At 42.3% G+C, this 25,916-nt stretch overlaps 2 protein-coding genes across 2 annotated transcripts; both read right to left on the reverse strand.

Moving 5' to 3' along the window:
- Positions 1-450: 450 nt before the first annotated feature.
- Positions 451-23,323, reverse strand: LOC115108106 (fatty-acid amide hydrolase 1-like). Its single transcript, XM_029632072.2, has 15 exons — positions 22,267-23,323; positions 21,858-21,971; positions 14,524-14,664; positions 14,037-14,170; positions 13,494-13,700; positions 12,799-12,839; positions 12,397-12,521; positions 11,504-11,629; positions 8,872-8,969; positions 8,536-8,635; positions 8,364-8,407; positions 2,428-2,467; positions 2,052-2,160; positions 1,690-1,835; positions 451-1,289 (listed from the first exon to the last, which is right to left on the reverse strand). The coding sequence occupies exons 1-15, from the start codon at positions 22,480-22,482 to the stop codon at positions 1,167-1,169; spliced, it is 1,764 nt and encodes a 587-aa protein (XP_029487932.1). The 5' UTR covers positions 22,483-23,323; the 3' UTR covers positions 451-1,166.
- An 86-nt stretch (positions 23,324-23,409) lies between these two features.
- On the reverse strand, positions 23,410-25,170 carry LOC115108107 (cytochrome b-c1 complex subunit 6, mitochondrial-like). The gene is made up of 4 exons (XM_029632073.2): positions 25,009-25,170; positions 24,670-24,702; positions 24,238-24,399; positions 23,410-23,583 (listed from the first exon to the last, which is right to left on the reverse strand). Exons 1-4 carry the CDS (start codon positions 25,051-25,053, stop codon positions 23,551-23,553), a joined length of 273 nt encoding a protein of 90 aa, XP_029487933.1. The 5' UTR covers positions 25,054-25,170; the 3' UTR covers positions 23,410-23,550.
- Positions 25,171-25,916: the final 746 nt, after the last annotated feature.

Here is a 25,916-nt window from a genome sequence, read left to right on the forward strand (position 1 = left end):
TTAAATAAATCAAATGGATGGGTTGTTTTAGTTGCTTAATTAAGTTATGAACCACACCTGTTTGGAAGCACCTGCTTTCAATATACTTTGTATCGCTCATTTACTCAAGTTTTTCCTTTATTTTGGCAGCTACCTGTATATACAGTAAACGCCATTTCCTCATTAGACATGTCCAATACGATCGTCTGAGTAACCGAGACAGACTGCGTCGTCATTTTCCAGTGTCTGATGTTAGCAAGACTCCAGCTACACAACTTCCACCCCTTAATGTTGTTGTGCCTGTTCATGCTACATTGGCTGAGATATTAAAGGAACCAGAATGTTAGTGATTGACTGGAGGAGGAGAGTGGCAGAGGCTGTTACTATAGTCCTGGTTCAGTCGCACAGCCTACTAAATGGACAAGATCGATGGTATTGGATGAATAAATGACGGTCAACACACAACAATCATTCAGATTGACACAATTTTAAAGTGTAGTCTTTAATCATTCTGTATTAAAATTGCAGCATGTATTGAGAAGTACATAAGTGACCATATTATATCTCAGCTACCTAAAAGCATTACATTGCAGTGCATGTCACATTTGGTAGACACTTGACCTCAAGGGGAGAAAGCCATGACAAATGTTCTCATTCCTGAACCATGCAGACACAAACGGCACTACATAGAGGGATATATTAACAAAGTTTTTAAATTTGAGACATGAAAATCAGACATACTATATATTTATATGAATTTTCCTATATAATAATAAGTGCATAAGGTGACTAATTTAAAAATACCAAGTCATTTCATAAGTGCGTTTTTTTTTTTTTTAATCGACTGAGGTAAACAGAATTTCCCAATTTTCTTGTGTGTAAGAAATTATGTTTGTATTTGTATCCCTATTTGAGGTTAGGTGACCTGTTAGCAGCCAAGGAACAGTCATTTGTGTTTCTCAGTGCACTTGGATCAGTCCTTCCGCCAACCTGCTTTCTGAGGACATTTACTATTATTTGGGCCAGGGGACCCTATTCAAGTTATCTTGCAGCATAAGAATAATGTTATGTATTCCTTTTACTACTTCAACAACAGGGACTTTCTTATATTGATTAATTTCACTGCTTGATTGAACAGGTCCTTTTTACGATCTTTCTACTTCTTAGTACATCCATCTCTCGCTCTCTCATTTCTTCTTCTCTCTGAACAGCCTCTCCACCTCTCTCATGAAGCGCAGACAGAGCTCGTCCTGCCAGGGCAGGGCCACACACTGTACAGCCACCGGCAGCCCCTCTCCACCAGTCACCGCCTGTAAACACACAAACAGTCAGTCCCAACCAAACGCATGTTGACTAGGGACCGTATTCACAAACAGTTTCTATAGGAGTGCTGGTATAGGATCAGTCTTCCTTTTTAGAGAATAATATGGACAGGGGGGGCTGATCCTATATCAGCACCACTACTCCGAGATGCTTTTTGAATATGGGCCCAGTGGCCTGAACTCCAACTCAGCAACCAGGACAGGCCTCTGCTTCCATCTACTGGTTACAATGGAACTACAGGCTAAGATTCACCGGTTAGGCTACAGGTTGTGACATCTGGCATGGACAAAATGGCCACTTCAAGTCAGGATGGCGGTAAGTTTGTAAATAGCTAAATATCCTGTAAATATTTTAAGAGGAAGAGTGTATTTGTGACTTTGACTGTACCTTTCTGTAGAGCTTGTCCCAGAGGTCCCCATAGTTGCCCTTGTAGTGCCTAAGTTCCTCCTCGTCCTCTGCTGTTACCGTGGAGACAGGGACCACACCAGCAGGAAAGTTAAGGAGATTGTACATAATGGTGTAGGACAACGCACCTGAAGAGAGAGAAGGGGTGGGGCGGGGTCAATAAGACATCCACCCATAGTTCAATAAAGCAGGTGAATTCATAACAATTCCAACTGGTGATTCTACATTTTAAAAAAATGGTCATGACTGCAACAAAAACAAGCTTCATAAAACATTGTTTTTTTTTAAAGAGCTAGTTAAATCTATATTCCATTTGATAAGAGATCAGAGAGGAGAGATGGTACTGGTGAGTTTCCCAGGGTAGTTATGGTTGTAGGCGGGACCAATCATGGGACAGAGCAGCACGTCCAGCTCACACCTTCTCCACTCTGCCATCACCTCGTGCATGTAGTCCTTGGAACACAGACAGAACTACTGTACATTTTCCTCAGCGCACTGATTTCAACACAACATTGCCTCAGGTTTTTTGTCAAATTGATTATCATGCTGCAAGCTTAGTTGAACAATATAACATTGCCAGTGACTGGCATACAATAATCCATGCCATTCTGTATTACAACAAGAGACCAGATGAATGAAGACATTTAAAGGACACGATTTGTGCCTCCTCTCAGACCATCAGGAAACTCCGAGATGGCACAACTTCAAAATGTCTAGTACTTCCACATCCGCATGCTGTCTCCACAGGTCTTGCACAGAGCTGGTGAAAAAAGGAAGTGATGGAGTCATTAAGATTCTGCATTTCATACCATGGCATTGAAATATATATATCTTTTTTTAAGTGTCTTTCCAGCAAGCCATGACACACGCCATCTCAGATTGTTATGAAATCATTTCTGGAGTTAAAAACATAAGATTAGCATTTCAGCAAATTTATTTTTTGTTGAAATTTTGTTGACATTTGATTGCACCCAAAAATTGGCCAGTTTAAGTTTTACGATTCACATAATATTTCAATAAACATACTACCCAACATCTAATTGGAACCAAACATAACTACCATTGATTAAGAAATGGGGAATTCAATAAAATGTGACTGACCGCCTCGATTCGGTCTTATTTTAATAATGGCCAAATGTTAAATTTAAAAAAAAAAAATTACATTGGAAAAAAGTAGAGATTCAGAGCTAGAAAATGGTATATCATACACTACAGTTGAGGAACAATGGGAAAGTCATTCTGCTTTGAAAGTTGATAAAATTACATTCTCAAAACTGGGGTTGCAACTTTAATGTTTTGTTACACCTACAATACCAGAGAGCTCTTCTTTGTCTACACCTATTCAGAATCGTTCACACCCTCTTAAGCCTTAGCCCCACCCATCTCTTTAAGGATTCACGTGAGGCCATGTGGTAAACAAACACTATATCAAATCTATAACATCTAAGTTTATTTTTCACATGCACAGGATACAGAAGGTGTAAACGATACTGAAGTGGTTACTTGCATAGTAGCAATAACAACAGAAAGTGTCCAGAAAGAAAACTATTTTTATTATTTGATGACGCTTACCAGACACACACTTGTCTAAATTAATGGGTCATGTGAAGGAATTGCTATAACCAGCCCCCAGCCACATCTAGCTAAGTGGATAGGTCACTATTGCCTAGAGAATGTACACATGTTCATGAAATACAATAGATGGCCATAATCACCCCCAGACACACCTGGCTAATTTGATGGGTCATGTAATAATATGTCCGAAGTAGTCTTTTGTTCAGACATGTAGCTAGCTAGGTAGCAAGCTAAACAATGTACCGTGACAACCCGAACTCATACTACTACTAATACAAACATTGGCGCCAGCGGAGATGGCCGCCTTGCTTCAAGTCCTTAGGAAACTAAGCAGTTATTTGTTATTTATACATTTTATGTATTATTTCTTACATTGTTAGCCCAGGAAATCTTAAGTGTTATTACATACAGCTGGGAAGAACTATTGGATATAAAAGCGATGACAACTTACCAACATTACGAACAGGAATGTCTTTCCCGAAACGGATCCTTTGTTTCGGACCTCCACCCTGGACATGGGATGTTATCCCAGAGGCCGACAAAACACGGTCGCCACAGGAGAGGCAGACGGAGCGGCCTACTGGTCAGACTCAGAAAGCGAGCACACTATGCACCGCTCCTGAGCATATTACTCGCCAATGTCCAATCTCTAGATAACCAGATGGACAAAATTAAGGCACGAGTTGCCTTAGAGGCAGTAACATTCTCTGTTTCACGGAAACATGGCTCACTCGGGATATGTTGTCAGAGTCGATAGCTACCCGGTTTCTTCATGCATTGCGCCGACAGAAACAAACATCTCTCCAGTAAGAAGGGTGGGGGAAAAAATGCCTTATGATTAACGACTCATGGTGTAATCACAACAACATAGAGGAACTTAAGTCCTTTTGTACATCTGACCTAGAATTCCTTACAATCAAATGCCGACCGCATTATCAACCAAGAGAATTCTATTTGATTATAGTCACAGCCGTGGATATCCCCACCAAGCAGATACCTCGTCGGCCCCGAAAGAACTTCACATGACTATGTAAACCATACATCCTGAGGCTCCATTTATTGTAGCTGGGGACTTTAACAAAGTTTACCTGAGAGAGAGACTTCCTAAATTCTATCAGCATATCGAATGCTGAACACAGGCTGCTAGCATTTTGAATCATTGCTACTCTAACTTCCGCAACGGATACAAAGCCCTCCCCCGCGCTGCCTTCAGCAAATCTGACCACGACTCCATTTTGTTGCTTCCAGCCTACAGACAAACTAAAACAGGAAACACCTGTGCACAGGTCTGTCCAACGCTGGTCTAACCAAATCGGATACCACGATTCAGGATCGCTTCAATCACGTGGACTGGGATATGTTTCAGGTATACATCAATGTTGTTGTCTGAGGCTAAGCTGACTCGGTGAACAAGTTTATTAGCAAGTGCATTGGAGAGGTCATACCCACTGTAACTAAAACATTTCCTAACCAGAAACCGTGGATCGATGGCAGCATTTGCGCAAAACTGAAAGAGCGAACCACAGCTTTTAACCATGGCATGGCGACTGGAAACATGACAGAATACAAACAGTGCAGCTATTCCCTCCGCAAGGCAGGCAAACAAGCTAAGCGTCAGTATAGAGACAAAGTAGAATCTCAATTCAACGGCTCAGACACAAGAGGTATGTGGCAGGGTCTACAGTCAGTCAATGCTTACCGCCCAAATAGGTCCACAGACGGTGCAATCTCAACCACACTGCCCTAACCCATCTGGACAAGAGGAATACCTATGTGAGAATGCTGTTCATAGACTACAGCTCGGCATTTAACACCATAGTGCCCTCCAAGCTAGTCATCAAGCTCCCTGGGTCTCGACCCCACCCTGTGCAACTGGGTACTGGACTTCTTGACGGGCCGCCCCCAGGTGGTGAGGGTAGGCAACAACATCTCCACCCCGCTGATCCTCAACACTGGGGCCCCACAAGGGTGCGTTCTGAGCCCTCTCCTGTACTCCCTGTTCACCCACGACTGCGTGGCCACGCACGCCTCCAACTCAATCATCAAGTTTGGGGACGACACAGTGTTAGGCTTGATTACCAACAACGACGAGATGGCCTACAGGGAGGTGGTGAGGGCCCTCGGAGTGTGGTGTCAGGAAAATAACCTCACACTCAACGTCAACAAAACTAAGGAGATGATTTTGGACTTCAGGAAACAGCAGAGGGAACACCCACATCAATGGAACAGTAGTGGAGAGGGTAGTAAGTTAAGTTCCTCGGCGTACACATCACAGACAAACTGAATTGGTCCACCCACACAGACAGCATCGTGAAGAAGGCGCAGCAGCGCCTCTTCAACCTCAGGAGGCTGAAGAAATTTGGCTTATCACCAAAAGCACTCAAACTTCTACAGATGCACAATCGAGAGCATCCTGTCGGGCTGTATCACCGCCTGGTACGGCAACTGCTCCGCCCACAACCGTAAGGCTCTCCAGAGGGTAGTGAGGTCTGCACAACGCATCACCGGGGGCAAACTACCTGCCCTCCAGGACACCTACACCACCCGATGTCACAGGAAGGCCATAAAGATCATCAAGGACAACAACCACCCGAGCCACTGCCTGTTCACCCCACTATCATCCAGAAGGCGAGGTCAGTACAGGTGCATCAAAGCTGGGACCGAGAGACTGAAAAACAGCTTCAGTCTCAAGGCCATCAGACATTGAGTGGCTGCTGCCAACACACTGACTCAACTCCAGCCACTTTAATAATGGGAAATGTAAAATATCACTAGCCACTTTAAACAATGCTACCTAATATAATGTTTACATCTCCTACATTATTCATCTCATATGTATACGTATATACTGTACTCTAGATCAACTACTGCATCCTTATGTAATACATGTATCACTAGCCACTTTAACTATGCCACTTTGTTTACATACTCATCTCATATGTATATACTGCACTCAATACCATCTACTGTATCTTGCCTATGCCGCTCTGTACCATCACTCATTCATATATCTTTATCCCCTTACACTTGTGTCTATAAGGTAGTAGTTTTGGAATTGTTAGCTAGATTACTTGTTGGTTATTACTGCATTGTCGGAACTAGAAGCACAAGCATTTCGCTACACTCGCATTAACATCTGCTAACCATGTGTATGTGACCAAATAAATTTGATTTGTCATAGCTATAGTATGAATCTTCAGGTAGCTAAAGATTACAAGATATAGCCTAATGTTCGCTAGCTAACATTGAACCTAACTAGCAATGCAAATGGATTTCTGATTTGAATAATATTACTACACAGATCAGGCACGTAACATTAGCTAGCGAGCCAGAAGCTAATGTTAGCTAGTTAACAGTATGCTTTAACTTGCTCTAAGGATATAATTATTGTTTGGATAACCATATTTACTATTATGTATTGATTTTTACATTACATTTTTCACCCTTTATGCAAAGCGCACTGCAGAGAACATCGGAAGAAGAATTCTCTGAATTATTGTAATGTTTGTTTGCATCAATCCGTCAGGGACTAGTTGCCAATTTGACACAAAAATAAAATTCATTCATTGCAATAAAAAACAATTGAGACACAATTAGAAACTTACATCTGAAAAATCTTGCTAAGACTCTTACCCGTATACATAGATAAATGGTTCCAGTCTGCCGTGAAGCGTTCAACTCTGTTTTATTTGTAGCTACATTGTGTTTGGCCAGCGTTGTTTCAAGTCACTCCAGTTCACACTGACCGTGGCATGTGCAGAAAGTAGCTTTTCCCACGGATCTTTCAAAAGCGCCAGCTAAATTCATGGCATCAACGTTGAGAAAAGTAGCAAAACTTTTGTAGTTCTCGATAGCTAACGTTATATCTTTCAAAACCGGCATGGTAGAAAGGACTGCAAACAAATACTGAACAGCTCACGCTATAGACAAAAGCAATCTACATGGCAGTGAAGGGGTTAAACCAAGGTCACATACCTTTTAAAGGGTTAATAATGTATGTGATGATAAACTAAGGTCTCCTCTCAGGAGACCTCTGTATGCCTGTTAACACCTGTTTTGAGTGATATGGCCTGCAGACACTATCAGAAGGTGGAAACCGCCTACACTCATACTCCTCCTGTCTGGGTTCCACCGTGACTGAGGTTCTGAAAATACGACTGGGTTTCTGAGAACACAAGGCCATCGCAGGCCTGATGGAAACCTCCACCTGGTAGAAGATGCTTAGACTAAATCTGATGTGAAATATCACCTTGTTATGAACCTATACCTACAGTATATAAGCTGCAGGATATCTTAGACACCTCGCAGAACCTGTGGAGAGCGATCATATACTGTACTCTGTACCAACTTCCGCCTGCAATTGTATTACTAAAGGAGAATTTTAATACTTAAACAAAGAGTGTTTCCTTTCTACTACCAATATATGTACGTTTGATAATTACATGGTCAATTTCTTCAGATGATCTGGTCTAACAGCAGACCAATCCAAACTCATCTCCGGGCATGTCCAGCCCATCCATTATCTCAGCCAATCAAGTCTAGAAGGAAGGTTACCGTCTTTTTCAGTGGCTAAACCTACTAGGCTCATAATTTAACAATTTTATTCGTATTTACAGATGGAATACACGTTTGTTATTAAGGCACAAGAAAGTTCAAATGTTCCAGAAGGCATTTTTCCCAAAAACATTTTTTTAAATCAAAATTAGTTTTATTAAGTTCAAATGGTACTCCTGTGAAGTAGTGACCTGTGACATACGCCTAGTTTCCTGAAACGAGTCACAAATTATTAATAACCACCCACGGACGCCCCCCAAACCTACCAACCCAACAACCAATATACAGTATCTGTTATCTATGTCTGACAAGTAGTATGGAGCTGCGGCTTGGACTATTGCTTCTTCATCCTATTTAAATTATTCCCTGAGGTGGATTTGGCATTGGGTGAGAGGTCCCTGGGTGGCTTTTGACAATTGGGGAATTTTTCAAGTCTTACTCGTTATTAAGAATTATGGTCCAAATCGGATGTTAGGTATTATAATTATATGAATCCAATAGGACGAATAGATATAGGTTCTTCTTACCTAGCTCCACACAGGCTTTCCATAGAGGCACCTATACGAGGAAACTGAAAGGAAAAAATAAGACCATTGACAAACAGAAGTATCAGCCAAATATTACATTAGCAGTCTGATATACATCAGAATACACTTTTAACCTCCCTCTCTGTATGCTGCAGACTTGGAGAGCACTCACTATGGGCTTGATCAGAATGGATAGAATTTTCTTCACAGTACGAGGTAAACCGTACGAAATAATCTGAACCCGCAGAGATGGGTCGACAGGCCCTCCTTTCCTACAATAACACCAAACAACAAAGTTACTTTTTATCATTTTAGTGTGAATACTGGATAGTTCATTTCTCTCCCAGGGATGTTCTTGGGATTACCAGGGTTGTGTTCATTAGGAACTAAACAGAAGAAAACAGGGAGGGACTACATTGAAGAAATACTCATTGTCGCTTCACATTTCAAAATGTTTTTCTATGGTGTGCCCAACTGAACACAATCCAGGGTGATTTGACTGACTCACAGGTTGCGGAGCATGGTAGCGCATCCATCGCCTGAGAAACCCCTGAGAACCAGCTCATGCATGGCATAGCTCAGCCTGGGGAGACTGAAGGGAACCAACTACAGAGAGTGAGATAAGATAGAGTAATACAATTTAATATCAATACAGTCATAGACCGACCTGTAAAGGAATTAACATCCACATTATTTTGTTTGTTATTCGGCAGTCCAAGTAAATCTGTCTCTGATAAATAAGTGTTCAACCAAGCTCTGGTCATATAGTGCCTTCAGAAAGTATTCATACCCCTCAACTTATTCCACATTATGTTGTGTTACAGCCCGAATTCAAAATGTATTGAACCGATTTCAATGACAAAGTGAAAACATGTTCTTAGAAATGTACATAAGTATTCACACCACTGAGTCAATACATGTCAGAATCTCATGTCAGATTTCCTCCCAAACATAATGTATTCACGACAAAGTTAATTTCTTTGCCACATTTTTTTTTGGGGGGGGGGGGGGGGGGGGGCAGTTTTTTTAGAGCCTTATTGCAAACAGGACACATGTTTTGGAATATTTTTTATTCTGTACAGAATTCCTTCTTCTCGCTCTGTCACTTAGGTTAGTACATGTATTATGGAGTAACTATGATGTTGTTGATCCATCTTCAGTTTTCCTCCCATCACAGCCATTAAACTCCATAACTGTTTTAAAGTCACCATTGGCCTCATGGTGAACTCCCTGAGCGGTTTCCTTACTCTCCGGCAACTGAGTTAGGAAGGTAGTCTATCTTTGTAGTGACTGGGTGTATTGATACACCATCCAAAGTGGAATTAATAACTTCACCATGCTCAAAGGGGATATTCAATGTCTGCTTTTTTTAACCAACAGGTACCCTTCTTTGTGAGGCATTGGAAAAGCTTCCTGGTCTTTGTGGTTGAATTGTATGGGATTATAAAGATGACAGAACTACGCAAGTTTGTATTTTGAGTTTCGTGGTCACACATTGAGATTAGTGGTTGCATGTACAACTCCCAAATATGCATTTTAAATTTCGCAAACCTTTATCACGATGAGTGAAAGATTTGTTGCAGCTTTAATTTTGAACACATTCAATAAGACTTGCAAGCATAATTTAATTTAAGAATTATTACAAGTCCATTTAAGACTATGAATATTCTGCTGTGAATAAAAGATACTTGCATAGTTTTTATCTGCGCGCGCTCTGAGTTCCGTCACTGTTGTCACATTACCAAGAGATTTGTAGAAAGATTCACAAGTAAAAATTTGATTTGACCTGTATTTTTTAAGGAAAACAACTTCTTAATCTATATTTTTTAAGGTAGCCTTAAATAATTACTTTACCACATTGAATAGTATGCTCTAAGAATAAGTTATTGAAATCAATGGACCCTCTTAAGCTTTTCAAATTTCTTTGAACGTAAAAACCCTGTATGTGTTTGTTTGCCTGTTTGTGATGTTTAGTGTTCCATGTTTTAAGGATGTATAGATTTTTGTAACATATTTGACTTTGTATCCTTCAAAATGTATGGAATTTCAATAATAATGTAATGAAACAAGCAGGGAGCAGGTCTCGACCTTCTACCCCAAAGTCCAGCGTGCTATCGACTGTGCCGCAAATGCATGCTCAAGCGGCAGAGTCGATATCCGCGCTTATAAACCCAGGGTCGTTACACTACTCCCTCCTTTCAAAGAGAGCGTCACCGCGCCAGCTTGCGACTGGACGTCTTACAGGAACGCGTTCACCGGCCAAGCACACGCACTGTCCTGGATGCAAGGTCCGATCCCACTTCTGACACCAATGTAATGAAACAGGCAGGGAGCAGGTCTCGAACCCAACACTAGGCCCCTACCCAGATGGTCATGTGCCGTCGCAATCTTCTCTCATCTCTCCCTTCTGCTAAATCCTTCTCCCTCCTGTCTCTGCCTCTTCGACAATACTCTTCCCTTTCCGCATCCTATGACTAGCACTGTCCACTTTCCTCCCAGCCGGCTCTGCCCTCATCTCCTGCTCCATGGCGGCGTGAATCATTGCTAGCTTACAGAACAGGGCTGTGGGCAGCTGAAAGAAAATGGAGGAAAACTAAAGTACCAGAAGACCAATCATCCTTTCACACCCTCCTCTCTGCCTTCTCTTTCTCCACTGCCAAAACCACTTCCTACCACTAAATTTCAAGCTTCTGTTCCTAACCCAATATTCTAAACAATTTCCACCTTCTCCTCCCTCCTTAATCCTCCACCCCTCCCTCTCTGTGGACAACTTTGTCAACCACTCTGAAAAAAAAGGTTGACAACACCCGCTACTCATTCACTCAGCCTATTGAGAACTGTGTGAGTGTGCTTAACAAGTCACATGTTTACTCCTGAATTGCAGGCTTTCCATAACAACTAGGTTGTTGAATACTTATTGGCTCAAGACATTTCAGCTTTTCATTTTTAATACAATTTGTTAACATTTCTGAAAACATAATTCCACTTTGACATTATAGGGTATTGTGTGTAGGCCAGTGACAAAAAATCTTAATTTAATCCATTTTAAATTCAGTCTAACACAAAATGTGGAAAAAGTCAAGGGGTGTGAATACTTTTTGAAGGCAAAGTAGATCAGTCTGGAGCTGGGGGTTACTCACCGTGTGCCCTGCGCTCTCCAACAACGCCTTGGTCTCCCTCAGGGCTCGGCCCATGCTTGGAGAGGGCATGGCATAGCCGTCATTCTCATAGTACCCAATCCTCAGGGGCTTGGAACGCTGGTATACCTGGAGAACAGAGGAAGAACACAGTATTGATACATAGAATGTAGATTGCTTGGGGGGGGGTGTATAGGTCCTTTCTGCATAATGTACCTTATAATGGATATTGGGATCCAATATTGATCATTTGATATGGACACTATTGTTTGATATCGATAAGAGCAAGGCATATTGTAATATTGGTTTATTCTTGTCAACCTACACTATTATGTAAAAAAAAAAAAAAAGCATACTTGACTGTTCCTGCATGCACAAAACCCTCTCAGCAGACCTCACGGGCTGTCAACTTATCATAATCCTACTTAAATTGCCTGCTGATGATCCAGCAACAGTTCATGGGCTTCTCAATTGTATTCAAACTGGTTGAGTAGGTTAAGCTCCAAGAACATTCAGACCAGAACATCAACAAGCAGCTGTCTCGACTTCACAGATCCGTGGAAGTAAAAACAAAAAGTGAACATTCAGACAGCTGCAATGTTTCGTGTAAAATCAATATGCATTGATGTGTTATAATAAAACAATTGCAACTGATATTAGATTTTACAAAAGGGTGCCCATCACTAAATATAATAATATCATTTGTTTGTCTTCAGGGATATCCATTGAACAATGATATGTATCATACCAAAGGCTCCAGGATGAATTTTCCTTTATGTACAGATCTAGGATCAGCTTCAACTCCCACAAAAAAAAATGAAAAAAAAATGAAATGACTCAAGATCAGCGTCTAGGGGCAACATCACCCTACTCCCTATGACAGAGAGAGATCCCACCTGTTGGTTGAATGGGATTGGGGGAACAGTAGGGTCCAGTCTGAACATGTGGTCACAGAGCAGAGCTTGCATACAGAGAGCCAGGCCATCCACGTCCCTTGCCATGGGCCCAAAGGACGACAGCACTGGAACAAGAACACAAACAATTGGTGTCATCTTGAAAGTGGCGAGTCAGTTGTTAAAAAGGTAACAATAACATCTGTTACTATGTCGTTACTATCCCAAAGTTAGTGTGTAATGAGCATCCTTTTGATACCACTTCTACATTTTTTTCCACAGAAGAGCTCTGCTCCCCATTTTCTCTATGTATGTAGGCGTTATGATGGAGGGGGTCAAGAAAACGTTGATCAATTTATTTAGCTATACATGTGCAGGGTGGAAAGTTGTACGTTTGAGCCTTACCTGACTTTTGGCCCCGGCTACAGGAGGAAGCACCTCGCGAACTGAAAAAAGAAAAAAGTCACTATCTAACCAAGCCCATCAGGTCAATAACACACAAACACTGTCACGACTTCCGCCGAAGTCGGTCCCTCTCCTTGTTCGGGCGCCGTTCAGCGGTCGACGTCACCGGTCTTCTAGCCATCGCCGATCAACCTTTCATTTTGTCTTGTTTTCCCACACCCCTGGTCATCATTCCCTCATTACATGTCGTTATTTAACCCTCTGTTCCCCCCCCATGTCTGTGTGTGTAATTGTTTATTGTTGAGGTTGGTGACACGCTTCCGGCTGGTTTGCGCCGGGTTTATTTTATTTACCTGTGCTTTGTGGCAGCCTGTACTTTGTGCTGCCTCACTTGTTCGTTGGGCATTTTCTTTGTGGCGCAGTTACGTTCTGTGCAAATGATTGCCTTAGTAAAGTGCTTTGTCCACTCATCTCTGCTCTCCTGCACCTGACTTCGATGCACCAGCTACACTCAATTATGCTTTTACAGAGGAAATAAACGTCTTGTGATGCAATCGTTCTTGAACTGTGCTCAAGGTTAGGAACATTGTAAAATATTACTGAAGTCCTCACAGGTTGTCAACAAGACACACTGACAGACCCACTAACGTACACACACATGCAAGCACCCCCCCCCCCCCCACTCATCCACCCACCTTAGCCTGTTGGCCGTGGGTTTAAAGCCACAGATCCCACAGAAGGATGAAGGGATGCGTATGCTGCCCCCAATGTCAGAGCCCATGCCCAGGACCGAGCCCCCTCCTCCGATCAGCGCTCCCTCCCCGCCCGATGAACCCCCGGGCGTCTTTTGAGGGTTATGGGGATTCAGAGTCAGACCGTAGATGGGATTACCGCAGTCGTAGCTGGACATGGGGACAAGACGGATGTGGGTGAAAACACTGATTGCTAAGAACATTAGTCACGGGGTGACCAATCAGCTTTACTCTGGGTGCGGACTAGTCTGGTCATTGGACTTTGATGATTGTCTTCAAACTCCTCAAACACATTGCTCAAGTCATAGCTCTTGCACTAAATTACATCACCTAATGTGGTGTGGCACATTAAAGCCATTGTTACCCCATCTATGTCAATGTATTGCTAGTGTATTATGTTTATTCATCAGTTGACATTGTATATGGTAGACAAATTATATTCTGAATCTCATTTGTTGCATTTGCAAGTCTAAAACAACTATTCACCTTAGCAGGCTTTGGGGTATGTTGGTCTTGACGAAGGGAATGGCACCTTGTCTCTTCAGCACTTCAACCAGCACACTGTCCCCTGTGGCAGGAAGGTCCAACTTACAGATCACGCCACACGTAGAGTCATGACCCTAAATACAAAAAACAGGAAGATTAAAAAAGTAAATAATTCACAATTAAAAATAAAATTAAAACTATTTTAGTAGACATGAACATCTCTGAACCTAGAACCATGTTACTGGTAGGGCCTGTGTCACGAGAGACTCAACTTGAAGTTCACAAACAAAGACACTTGCCTACTATGGGGGTGCTTTTCTGCACACAGATTAAGCCATTGTCCTGGGCTAACAAGCACGCTCAATGGAGAATCTATTGAAAGTGCATTGGTCCAGGACTAGGCTTAATCTGACTAGGAAACCCCAGCTATATTTACAGGGAAAAATAACAATTAATGAAAGACACTGAAGTGACACCTAATCAACACCTTATATCCAATATTGTCCTTGATGCTGACAGGGACCCCATAAAGGAGACCATCCTTGTGAGAGCCGATATCCTCCAGCTGATCCCAACTCTCCAGCAGGACCTCAGTGCAACAGTTCAGTCTCCTATTCACCTCCAATGTCTGTGGGAACACGACATGGGGAAAAAAAAAAAAAAAAAATCAATGGGAGCACTTGTAGATTGAAAGGTCTAGTAGCCCGGTCCCAGATCAGTTTGTGTTGTCTTGCCAACTCCTATGGTCATTGCTACAACAAGAGCACAAAACAGATCCCAAACAGTTCTGGGACCAGGACAGACTGATCACCAAGCCAGCATGCCCCAAAATACATTATGCCTATTGTGTGATAGCCATTCAATGACTGATCATGCTGCATTGTTTTGTAAACAGTGCAAATATAATCCAGGCATGTCATCATAAATGCATAGGCCTTTTCAGGGCTGTGTTGGCTGTGACAAGGGTTGCACATTTTGGGAAATATTCAGGAGGTGGAAACTTTCCATAGGAATTACTGGGAATATATGGGAAATATTAATACCATTTAAATTATGTTTTTTCATTGGATATATTTAGCATATCATAGAGACAGAAACCTTATCATAATTAGACAATTGCTTGACATCATGGGAAAATCAAAAGAAATCTGCCAAGACCTCAAAGAATTGTAGACCTCCACAAGTCTGGTTCATCCTTGGGAGCAATTTCCAAATGCCTGAAGGTACCTCATTCATCTGTACAAATAATAGTACGTAAGAATAAACACCATGGGACCACCCAGCCGTCATATCGCTCAGGAAGGAGACTCATTCGGTCTCGAGAGATGAACGTACTTTGGTACAAAAAGCAAAGGACCATGTGAAGATGCTGGAGGAAACGGGTGCAAAAGTATCTATATCCACAGTAAAACAAGTCCTATATCGACATAACCTGAAAGGCAGCTCAGCAAGGAAGAAGCCACTGCTCCAAAACAGCCATAAAAAACAGACTACGGTTTGCAACTGCACATGGTTTAAATGCATTTGTAAACTATGTAAACTTCTGACTTCAAGTGTATGTTGACATGCCTGCCATATTGCATCTCCATCCCAAAGCACTTGCTAGGAAGTGTACTTCGCCAGACTGCCAAGAACCTTGCCCTCTTCCAAGCCAATGTGGCGAGACACGGTAGTGATGACACCATAGGCCTTGTTGATCTCTGCACTAGACAGAATGCTCTTGCCAGCATATTTGGGGTCCAACATGTACGCTGCGGCGTGGATGGGCTTCAGGCAGAAGTCTTCACGCTTTTTGATGTATTTCAGAACTGCAGTTTCCTCTGCTTAGAGCAACAGTGAAGTGGGCAGGGCAGTACAGGTTTATTCTCTGAAATCAGACAGGATGGCATTGTCTACCGCAATCCGTGCAATGGCTACTGTTATAGTTTTCAGGAGTTTCAGGCTGCTTACCACTCTCTCCCAAAATACATCATCCAGGAGGATCCTCTTGATGTGGCTGTCCATATCAGCAGACTGTGATATGGCCATTTCTTGGAGGGACTCCTTCCCCTCCAGGAGACTGTCAAACATGACGACAACACCACCCCAACAGGTGTTGCTGGGCTGCTTCAATGTGGTGCGCTTATTCTTCACTTTGCTTGGTAAAATAGATTACTGCCATAACTTTGATGACCCTTCACATACCTAACAATTTCCTTGGCTCTCTTGTAGAGTGTATCCATTGTTTTCAGTGCCATGATGTCCTTGAGGAGCAGGTTCAATTCATGAGCAGCACAGCCAATTGGTGTGCTGTGAGGGTAGGTATCCTCCACATTAGACCAAGCAGCCTTCATTTTAACAGCATTGGCGGTCACCAGTGCAAATAACTTCTGTGGTCCAAGGTCATTGATAATAGCTTATCTGCAATGTAAAGACCGGTGTGTCTGTTGTCCCTTGTGTTTGTGCTCTTGCAGAATACTGGTTGAGGAGTGGAGATGTAGTTAATTATTCCTTTCCACTGGGGTGGCAGCGTAGCCTAGTGGTTAGAGCGTTGGACTAGTAACCGAAAGGTTGCAAGTTTGAATAACCGAGCTGACAAGGTAGAAATCTGTCTTTCTCCCCCTGAACAAGGCAGCTGACCCACTGTTCCTAGGCAGTCATTGAAAATAAGAATTTGTTCTTAACTGACTTGCCTAGTTAAATAAAGGTGTAAAAAAAATAAAAAATAACATTCAACCACCATTCAGAGATGATTGCAATACAGTCTGATTTGCTTGACCTTCACTTGAACTGTTGAACTCTGCATCCAGCAAATTAGTAGATAAAGCATGTCTGGTTGGAGGGGTGCATGCTGGGCAAAGAACATTCAGAAATCTCTTCCAATACACATTGCCTGTGAGCATCAGAGGTGAACCAGTTGCATACACAGCTTAAGACAGACATTCATCAGCATTTCTCCGACTACGTTCCTCCATTGAGTAAAAAAACAACTTCTCATTCCAGGAGTTACTATCGATAAGGTGTCTCATTCATCATTTACACCTTGAATAGAAGTAGAGGGACTTTTGTCAGAGGTTGCTTGTTGTGAGCACTGAGAGAACTTTATGCACTTGGCCAGAAGATTCTGCATCTTTGTTACATTCTTCACATATAATTTGGCACAATATTTGCAAATGTACACAGCTTTTCCTTCTACATTAGCTGCAATGAAAGGTCTCCACACATCAGATAGTGCCCGTGGCATTTTCCTGTAAAGATTAGGAAAATACAAATAAATAAATACAAATAAACAATCAGTTACAGATAAATATATTCAGCAAAAAAAAGAAATGGTCCTGAAAAAGGGACCTGTGTTTCATATTTAATTCGTAAAAATGCAAGTAACTTCACAGATCTTCATTGAAAAGGCTTTAAACACTGTTTCCCATGCTTGTTCAATGAGTCAAACAATTAATGAACATGCACCTGTGGAACGGTCGCTAACAGCTTACAGACGGTAGGAAATTAAGCTCACAGTTAGGACACTAAAGAGGCCTTTCTACTGACTCTGGAAAACACCAAAAGAAAGATGCACAGGGTCCTTGCTCACGTGTGAATGTCCCTTAGGCATGCTGCAAGGAGGCATGAGGACGTGGCCAGGGCAATACATTCAAATGTCTTTACTGTGAGACGCCTAAGACAGCACTGCAGGGAGACAGGACGGACATCTGATTGCCCTCGCAGTGGCAGACCACGTGTAACACCTGCACAGGATCAATACATCCAAACATCACACCTGCGGGACAGGCACAGGATGGCAACAACTGCCCGAGTTACACCAGGAACGCACAATCCCTCCATCAGTGCTCACTGTCCGCAATAGGCTGAGAGGCTGGACTGAGGGCTTGTTTGGCAGGTCCTCACCAGACATCACCGGCAACAGGTAAACCCAGGCCCTGCATGTCCCCAGGCACCCTCATTTGTTGACTTCTGTGATCGAAAAAGCCTTGGTTTCATGCATGTCAACATCAGAAGCTTCCTCCCTAAGTTTGTTTTACTCACTGCTTTAGCACACTCTGCTAACCCTGATGTCCTTGCAGTGTCTGAATCCTGGCTCAGGAAGGCCACCAAAAATTCTGAGATTTCCATACCAAATTATGACATTTTCCATCAAGATAGAACTGCCAAAGGGGGAGGAGTTGCAGTCTACTGCAGAGATAGCCTGCAAAGTAGTGTCATACTTTCCAGGTCCATACCCAAACAGTTCGAACTACTAATTTTAAAAATGACTCTCCAGAAATAAGTCTCTCACTGTTGCCGCCTGCTACCGACCCCACTCAGCTCCCAGCTGTGCCCTGGACACCATTTGTGAATTGATCGCCCCCCATCTAGCTTCAGAGTTTGTTCTGTTAGGTGACCTAAACTGGGATATGCTTAACACCCCGGCAGTCCTACAATCTAAGCTAAAACATCACCTATGGGCACAAACCCACCGTCGCTGGAACAGACTGGAATGGCAATTAGTGCTCTTCACTGATTAGTCGCGGTTTTGTCTCACCAGGGGCAATGGTCGGATTTGCGTTAATCGTCGAAGGAATGAGCGTTACACCTAGGCCTGTACTCTGGAGCGGGATACATTTGGAGGTGGAGGGTCCGTCATGGTCTGGAGCAGTGTGTCACAGCATCACTGCTCTGAGCTTGTTGTCATTGCAGGCAATCTCAACGCTGTGCGTTACAGGGAAGACATCCTCCTCCCTCATGTGGTACCCTTCCTGCAGGCTCATCCTGACATCACCCTCCAGCATGACAATGCCACCAGCCATACTGCTCGTTCTGTGCATGATTTCCTGCAAGACAGGAATGTCCGTGTTCTGCCATGGCCAGCAAAGAGCCCGGATCGCAATCCCATTGAGCACATCTGGGACCTGTTTGATCGGAGGGTGATTTCGTGTCTTTGGCTATGCCGGATTAAGTGATATGACATGCTATTCTATAAAATATTTTCTCTGTAATTAATATTACCTGATTAAGCTAATCATGTCAATTTAATTAGAAAGTCAGGGCACCACAAAATAATGTTTATAGAGCTGTTATCTTCCGAATAAATGCTTAAACACCTGGTCATCTTTTACCTCAATAGCAGTCAATATTTAATTGTCACCTTATTTAGTCTCATCGGAAAGTTGTAAATTCTTGGTTATCTTCACGAACCCTGGCTAACAAGTTTAAATCAGCAATACAAAACTTGGTTTAATGATTTATTTACTAAATACCTAAATAATCAAACAGAATTACATTTACACAGAATGGATCATACAATAATTACAAATTAGGTCATAAAGGAAAAGGTCCCTAGCGGACGGAACAGATATGACGGCTAGTTAAACAAAGGGGATTGGGTTTTGAATGAAAGAGCGGGAAGATCCGAGGAACAAAAAGATTGTCTATTGGGCGGTATGCAGCTATGCTATTGTAAATAGATTATCTTATGCATACTAAATAACTGCCCATTTGAAAAAGGAAAATGCAATAAATATTTACTCTGAGCTACGCGTCGGTAGATTGGTCGTAGATAGAAGGCGGGGTTGCCCAGCAGGGATCTCTTGTCCTTTGAAGAATGTCTCTGGTGGTAAACTGGATACATTGTAGTATCGTTGTGTGTTAGATTGAATACATCGTCCGTCCTTTCCTAGCCCATGTTCACAGCGGCTGCTGCTAACTCAATGGCTAGGAGGTATCACTTCTGGACTGAATAAGAGTTCAAAGTTCATACCAAGTTGCCATACTTTCAAGCTCATGCTATATTCTGGCTGGTATAGTTGAAATTCATCCTTCCGGCATTTAGGTTGTCACCTTCACGTTGAGAGTCGATGCTAATTTCGTTAGGCTCCTGTCGTTCAAACTAAAATTACGTTTAATCTTTTCACAAATAGTTTAATATTTAAACATTTAAATTGCACAACAATTCCATGTGACTGATAGCTGGAATGTGTCGACTTTCCAAGATACAGTTTGTCATCCTGTCATTAGTAATAATGTCTCAGACGCCAACTGATGACATATTCATTAAGTACCAAAGCGCATTTTCAACTGGTTGGATTACCAAAATGAGGTTCCGTTTCCCACCTTTTGATGTTCCCAGACGCTCTAGGTTAACAAAGGGATTTTCAATAGTCACATCGGTGGAGTAGAGAGAAGAAAAAGGGGAAAAGTATTTATGGGGGTCATAAACCTCCCCCAACATTATGACAGTGAGGACTAGGGCCATTCCCCCCAGAAATGTCCGGGAACTTGCAGGTGTCTTGGTGGAAGAGTGGGGTAACATCTCACAGCAAGAACTGGCAAATCTGGTGCAGTCCATGAAGAATAGATGCACTGCAGTACTTAATGCAGCTAGTGGCCACACCAGATACTGACTGTTACTTTTGACCCCCTTTGTTCAGGGACACATTATTCCATTTCTGTTAGTCACACATCTGTGGAACTTGAAGGACTAAAATTCTAAAGACTCCCGACAGTGATTATGATGTTATTAATTTGCTTACATGCCATTGTACTTATGCTCACTGTATAGCTGAATATTGAGGCCTCTGTCTGTGTCTAGCTCTCTGCCAAAACCCGCAGCCCCGCGTCTGTGAGAGAAGGTGAGAAAAGGGCCTGAGGGTGATAGCAAGACACAGAGAGACTGTCTGTTTTTCTCTGAAACAAGGGCAGATTTGCATACCACTTGAGACTGGTTCTCAGAATCCTTGTGTTAATAAGAATCACTTGTTATTTTAGCTGCACGTGTAGGTTTAACATAGGTCACTTGAGTATATAAGATCCTGTCTTTCTTTTATTCGGGAAAGAACTCAGGAGAGACATCAGCCTGATGTTTGACTGTCTACAGCTGTTTTTTGATTCAAATTGTTAGGATTTATAAGTGCACATTTTGAGTGATCTTTATTTGTTAAGTAAATAAACAGAGCCCAGAAAAGCGGAACCAATAAACTTGTTCAGTTTATGTTTTAGTTGTTGAATCTTATGTTCATACAAATATTTACACATACGTTTGCTGAAAATATACGCAGTTGACAGTGAGGACGTTTCTTTTTTTGCTGAGTTTAGTTAAGCAGTTAGATTAAACAACTCCTTTGTAAGATAAATGTTTTACAATGAAACATGTATGAAAACATCTGAATTAACACTCCTATGTTAGCAGGCTCAAGCAAGCTAAAACCAACATGGTAGCAAAAACTAACTAGCAGAAATTGTTAACAAGTTAGAAATGATTTAAACAAGCTTTGCTGTAGGCTACTATTTACAAGTTAACAAAAAAAGAATGTCATAAAATATATCCACCCCAGTCAGTATTGTAATCAAAACTTAGCAGAAAGCATGTAGTTATTGGCTCAGATAGTGTAGTAGTGTGGGCTCTATAGCATCTCATTAGTGTGCAAGATCTTGAATATCAGCTGTACATGTGATGGAAGAGTACACCGCACACGTGATGGATGAATGTACTGCAGAGGGTTGCAATTCCATTGAATTGGGGTTAACCAAAATATGCTACAAGACCTAAACTTGCCTTGCCTTAAGTGTATCCCACAAAAAAAAGGTTCAGTTATAAGCCAACTTTTGACGAATTTAAGAAAAATTCTCCAAATCCAGGGCTTAACTTCCCATGGAACATAAACAGGTTAAAGGTGGTTAATGGTTTGTAGAAAACATTGCAGGAGTACAATATGTCACCAATGCTTGCAGTGAAAACAAAAACACACCACCTATAGAAATAATGCAGTCCACAAAATTCCACATTACAAAAAGCTGGAGTAACCTACAGTATATGTGATTGCTGGGGGTGTTGATTGAGTTGTGCATTACCTTTTCCACGTATGAGTGGAACACAGCTTCTGGAGTTAATGTTCCACCCTTCAGTTGTTTGGACAGCTCCGCCAGTGACAGTGAGAGGATGAGAGAGGTGTCCGTTTCAGGGTGCTGACATGAGAGTCAAAGAGGGAAGAGAATGAACATTAGGTACACCACCAGATATCTATCTAGCTACTCTCTGAAAATCCAAATGAAATGTCATGCCATCTCAGGTAGGGTCCTCAAATACTTACTGCTCCTTTCAATACATACATGCATGCATGACTAAGTGGCAACTGGTTTGAACATGAAGATGTTGTGATAGTACTGGGGTGGCTATCTGCAAGCTAGAGTCACAGCTGTGTCGGATGTTCATTCGTTGAGGTTGTTAACCTAGCGTTTGTTAAACTAAAGTAAAACTTACAGATTCGTTGAACTGAAGGACAGCAAGCTCTGCTCGTTGCAGTGACGTTTCTTTTCGGGCTTTCGCCCTCTGAATTTTCTTCCACGACTGTTTGTGTCTGAACCAATTCAGGAAAAGCATCAGGGCACCTGTACCGCATGCAGTGGCTGTCAGAATCACTGTCCAATTCGGCTCAGCCCCAAAAATTACTTGTTCAAAGTTGTCCATTCTGTCCATAACGCTCTGACAGCTATCTTCCACCTCCTACTTCCAAGTACACCTGATGCAGTCAGTGTGTCAGTGCTTCTCGAACGGTTCGGGTTAAATGCGTTTGACTCCGCCCACAGTGAGCCCGGCCCCGAACTGCAGAACTGGGCTTATCCCTACTCGTAGGGGTTTTAATTAAGGGTGGTTGGCATCCAATGTTAACAGTGTATTACAGCCACCAGCTGAAATCACAGTATATTCCAAAATACATCCCTACACGGGCTAAGGGACCTGTGAGGTCAGAACATTCGCCAACAGGATTTCTTGCAAGGCCTCGGCTGTGAAATCCTAAAGAAACGTTCAGCTGCAGTCACAATTACAATTTTCTCAGACCTATTCTCCGCTTGTGCTGTAGTTTATGACCACTGCAAATCGGCAACTATGCAGCTAGGACAACGCACGTTCCAAACTCACGACACTGCAGTACATGTGGGGAAACTGCACCCTTCTTGTGTCATCTCATCACAACACAGGGATGGGCTATCCAATAGCAGAGGGAGAGGCAAAGTCTAGATAATCTTCGCCAAACAATAGCAAGTAGTCGAGGCTCCAATTTGCCTCATTGCCTTCAGATGGGGAACTTGTGACAGCTTTTATTGCACACTATAAAAAGTAAGATCTTACCAGGGGTTGTTGATTGCATGGAGGCATGCTATACAAGGTTTCCTTTATGTGAGATTGCATTTAAGCAGAACATAAAAGCAATTGTAATTCTTTGCAATTATCCAGTTATTGTGAGACCAATGACCAAGTTAATTTATGCTGCACTTGCCACATTGATACAGCATAACCTCGATCCCAGTCTCAATAGCTACCGCCAGCTGGTAGATGAGATTAGATGCGTCACAACTAACACAAGTATATTACTTCATGAAATCCAACCAGTTACAAAAAAGATTCAACACTTAATTTACAATTTATTCACATGAACAGAGTGTGTATTTGAGGTTACAACACAGAGGTTTCGTTTAAAACCAGGTACTTGTTTCTATATCTGACAGGGAATTTCTGCCAGTAGTGCAGGGAGCTGGATGGACTTTATTTGACAGAATGGAAGACTTTGTGTGCCACCTGGGGGACAGAAATGAGAGGTAAAGTTATTGCAAACTGTCTAGTCAAATGTATGCAAAGTGAGTGACACTTGTCTCCTAAAGTAGCTAGTTATACCATCAAATGTATTCTCGCTTCATTCCTCGTCTGGTGACAAAGCATATAACCGTAAAACCATATGAGGGTCGGTGTGCTTTTCTTTACCCATGTCTCCACATTCTTCTGTCCTGCGCCATCATCCAACTATTGTACTCAAATTCTAAGCTCTCCAATCATGAAGAACTTAACAATGGAGAAGCATGCTATAGAGAAATACAAATCACTGACTCCTGAAAATGGGTGTCATCTGGCTGTAGAAGTTTAAAATGTTGAGTCACACAAATGTATTTGTGTATCAGTTGTGGTACGTAGCAGACATCTCCTTCGCATAGAGTTGACTGAGGAGACAAGGAGTTGGACCCACTGACATCTCTCTTGGCAGTCTGACAACCAGACTTAGTCTCAGGTTATTTTTTTGGCAGACTAAGCGAGAGCCAACCTGCTGTAACATTCTATCAAGAACTGCTAGCTTTAAATCAGCTGGTTGCTTTAACATCCACTCATGCCTGGTTGTATGTTTCCCCTTGTACCCCATGGTTAACCGCTGCTGACTGTGTCTGGGTAGATTTCACGTACACAGTGGTCCCGGGCATGGAGAAAGTCGAAAAGCTCTTCAGTGCAGTCCTCTGCGGTCTCGGACTTGGAGCCGACCCTGGATTCGCAGTCCTCCAGTTTTGCCCGGGTGTGGATGCAGTGTTCTGCCTGTGCACACTTGTCCCGCACTGTGTCAAGGGGGTCCTGGAACAAAAGGACCAGGGCTACTGAGAACATAAGTCATCTATTCCATAGCCTGGTCCCAGATCTGTTTGTGCTATAACCAACATGTCTGGCATAACAAACAACCATACATCAGACTTGGCTATAGCACAAACAGATATGAGGCTGGCTATTTATTCCCCCCAGTTGCATGACAACTAACTAGTTGGCTAGTTGACAAAATATTCTTTAGGTTTTAGAACCAATGCAAGGTGGGCAGATTACGTTGCATCATACCAAATCGATACATACCACCATATCTTCCTCCTCTTCTTCCTCCTCTTCCTGAAAGAAAAACACATTTTAAAGCACTCGAAACATGACACCAATATAACACACTGGACTACTTGCCAAGGCTGTTGTTAGCCAAGCTAGTTAGCTAACTTGCATGCTATTTATTGCCACTGGTTGCTCGAAAACAACCGAGTAGATTATTGGCTAACTATGCTGGCTAACTATGCTAGCTGACGTACCGGCTGGCTAGACACTGTCTCTCCTGTTAGCTATAGTAGCAAATCTAGGCCTTAAACACACGGTTCCGTTCATTATTTAACCACATATTGAATGGAAAATGGTTCATTAATGTCTTACATCTTCGGGTTCCCCGTTCGAGATCCTTTTCTCCTCTAAAACCATGATGTTACTACTCTTGCCCTGATATGACTCGCTGTCAGATGAATAACTTGTCCACAGAGTTTCTTTGATTGAATGCTGGAGGACGGACCAGGTCACTTACCAGACGTAATCGTGTCGATACGTTACTTATTCTACGTTAATGAAACGGCACCCAATCGAATCCCTGTACGCCACCAAAGCTACTGCCACCGTGTGCCCCGGAGAAGTTACACACTGTCAAAAAAGGGATTCAGTCACACAAGGCTGTCAATTCACATGTAGACTTATCCATTTCCTAAATTCCAAACCCAATACCGAGAATTTCTAAACGCAACACCCAGCAAATGGTCTAAAGTAAGATTGTATAATTTATTCTGGTTATATATATTTTTTTTTATTTTACCTTTATTTAACTAGGCAAGTCAGTTAAGAACAAATTCTTATTTTCAATCATTGAAAATAAGAATTTGTTCTTAACCTGTTCCTGATCAAGGCAGTTAACTCAGTGTTCCTAGGCCTTCAGAGTTTCTTTGATTGTGTTCTTAAGCCGTGACGGCCTAGGAACACTGGGTTAACTGCCAGTGTTCCTAGGCCTTCAGAGTTTCTTTGATTGTGTTCCTAAGCTGTGACGGCCTAGGAACACTGGGTTAACTGCCTTGTTCAGGGGCAGAACAACAGATTTGTACCTTGTCTGCTCGGTTATTCAAACTTGCAACCTTTCGGTTACCAGTCCAACGCTCTAACCACTAGGCTACGCTGTTTGCCCTGTACATTAACTGGTGAGCTGAGCACTGCCATCATTGATCATTGCCACACAGCCTCTAATTGTTAATCCACTGCTCAGTCAACCACAACACACACACACACACACACTTTCTACCAAA

This window comes from Oncorhynchus nerka, linkage group LG24 (genome assembly GCF_034236695.1).
Source record: "Oncorhynchus nerka isolate Pitt River linkage group LG24, Oner_Uvic_2.0, whole genome shotgun sequence".
Classification (NCBI taxonomy): Eukaryota; Metazoa; Chordata; class Actinopteri; order Salmoniformes; family Salmonidae; genus Oncorhynchus; species Oncorhynchus nerka.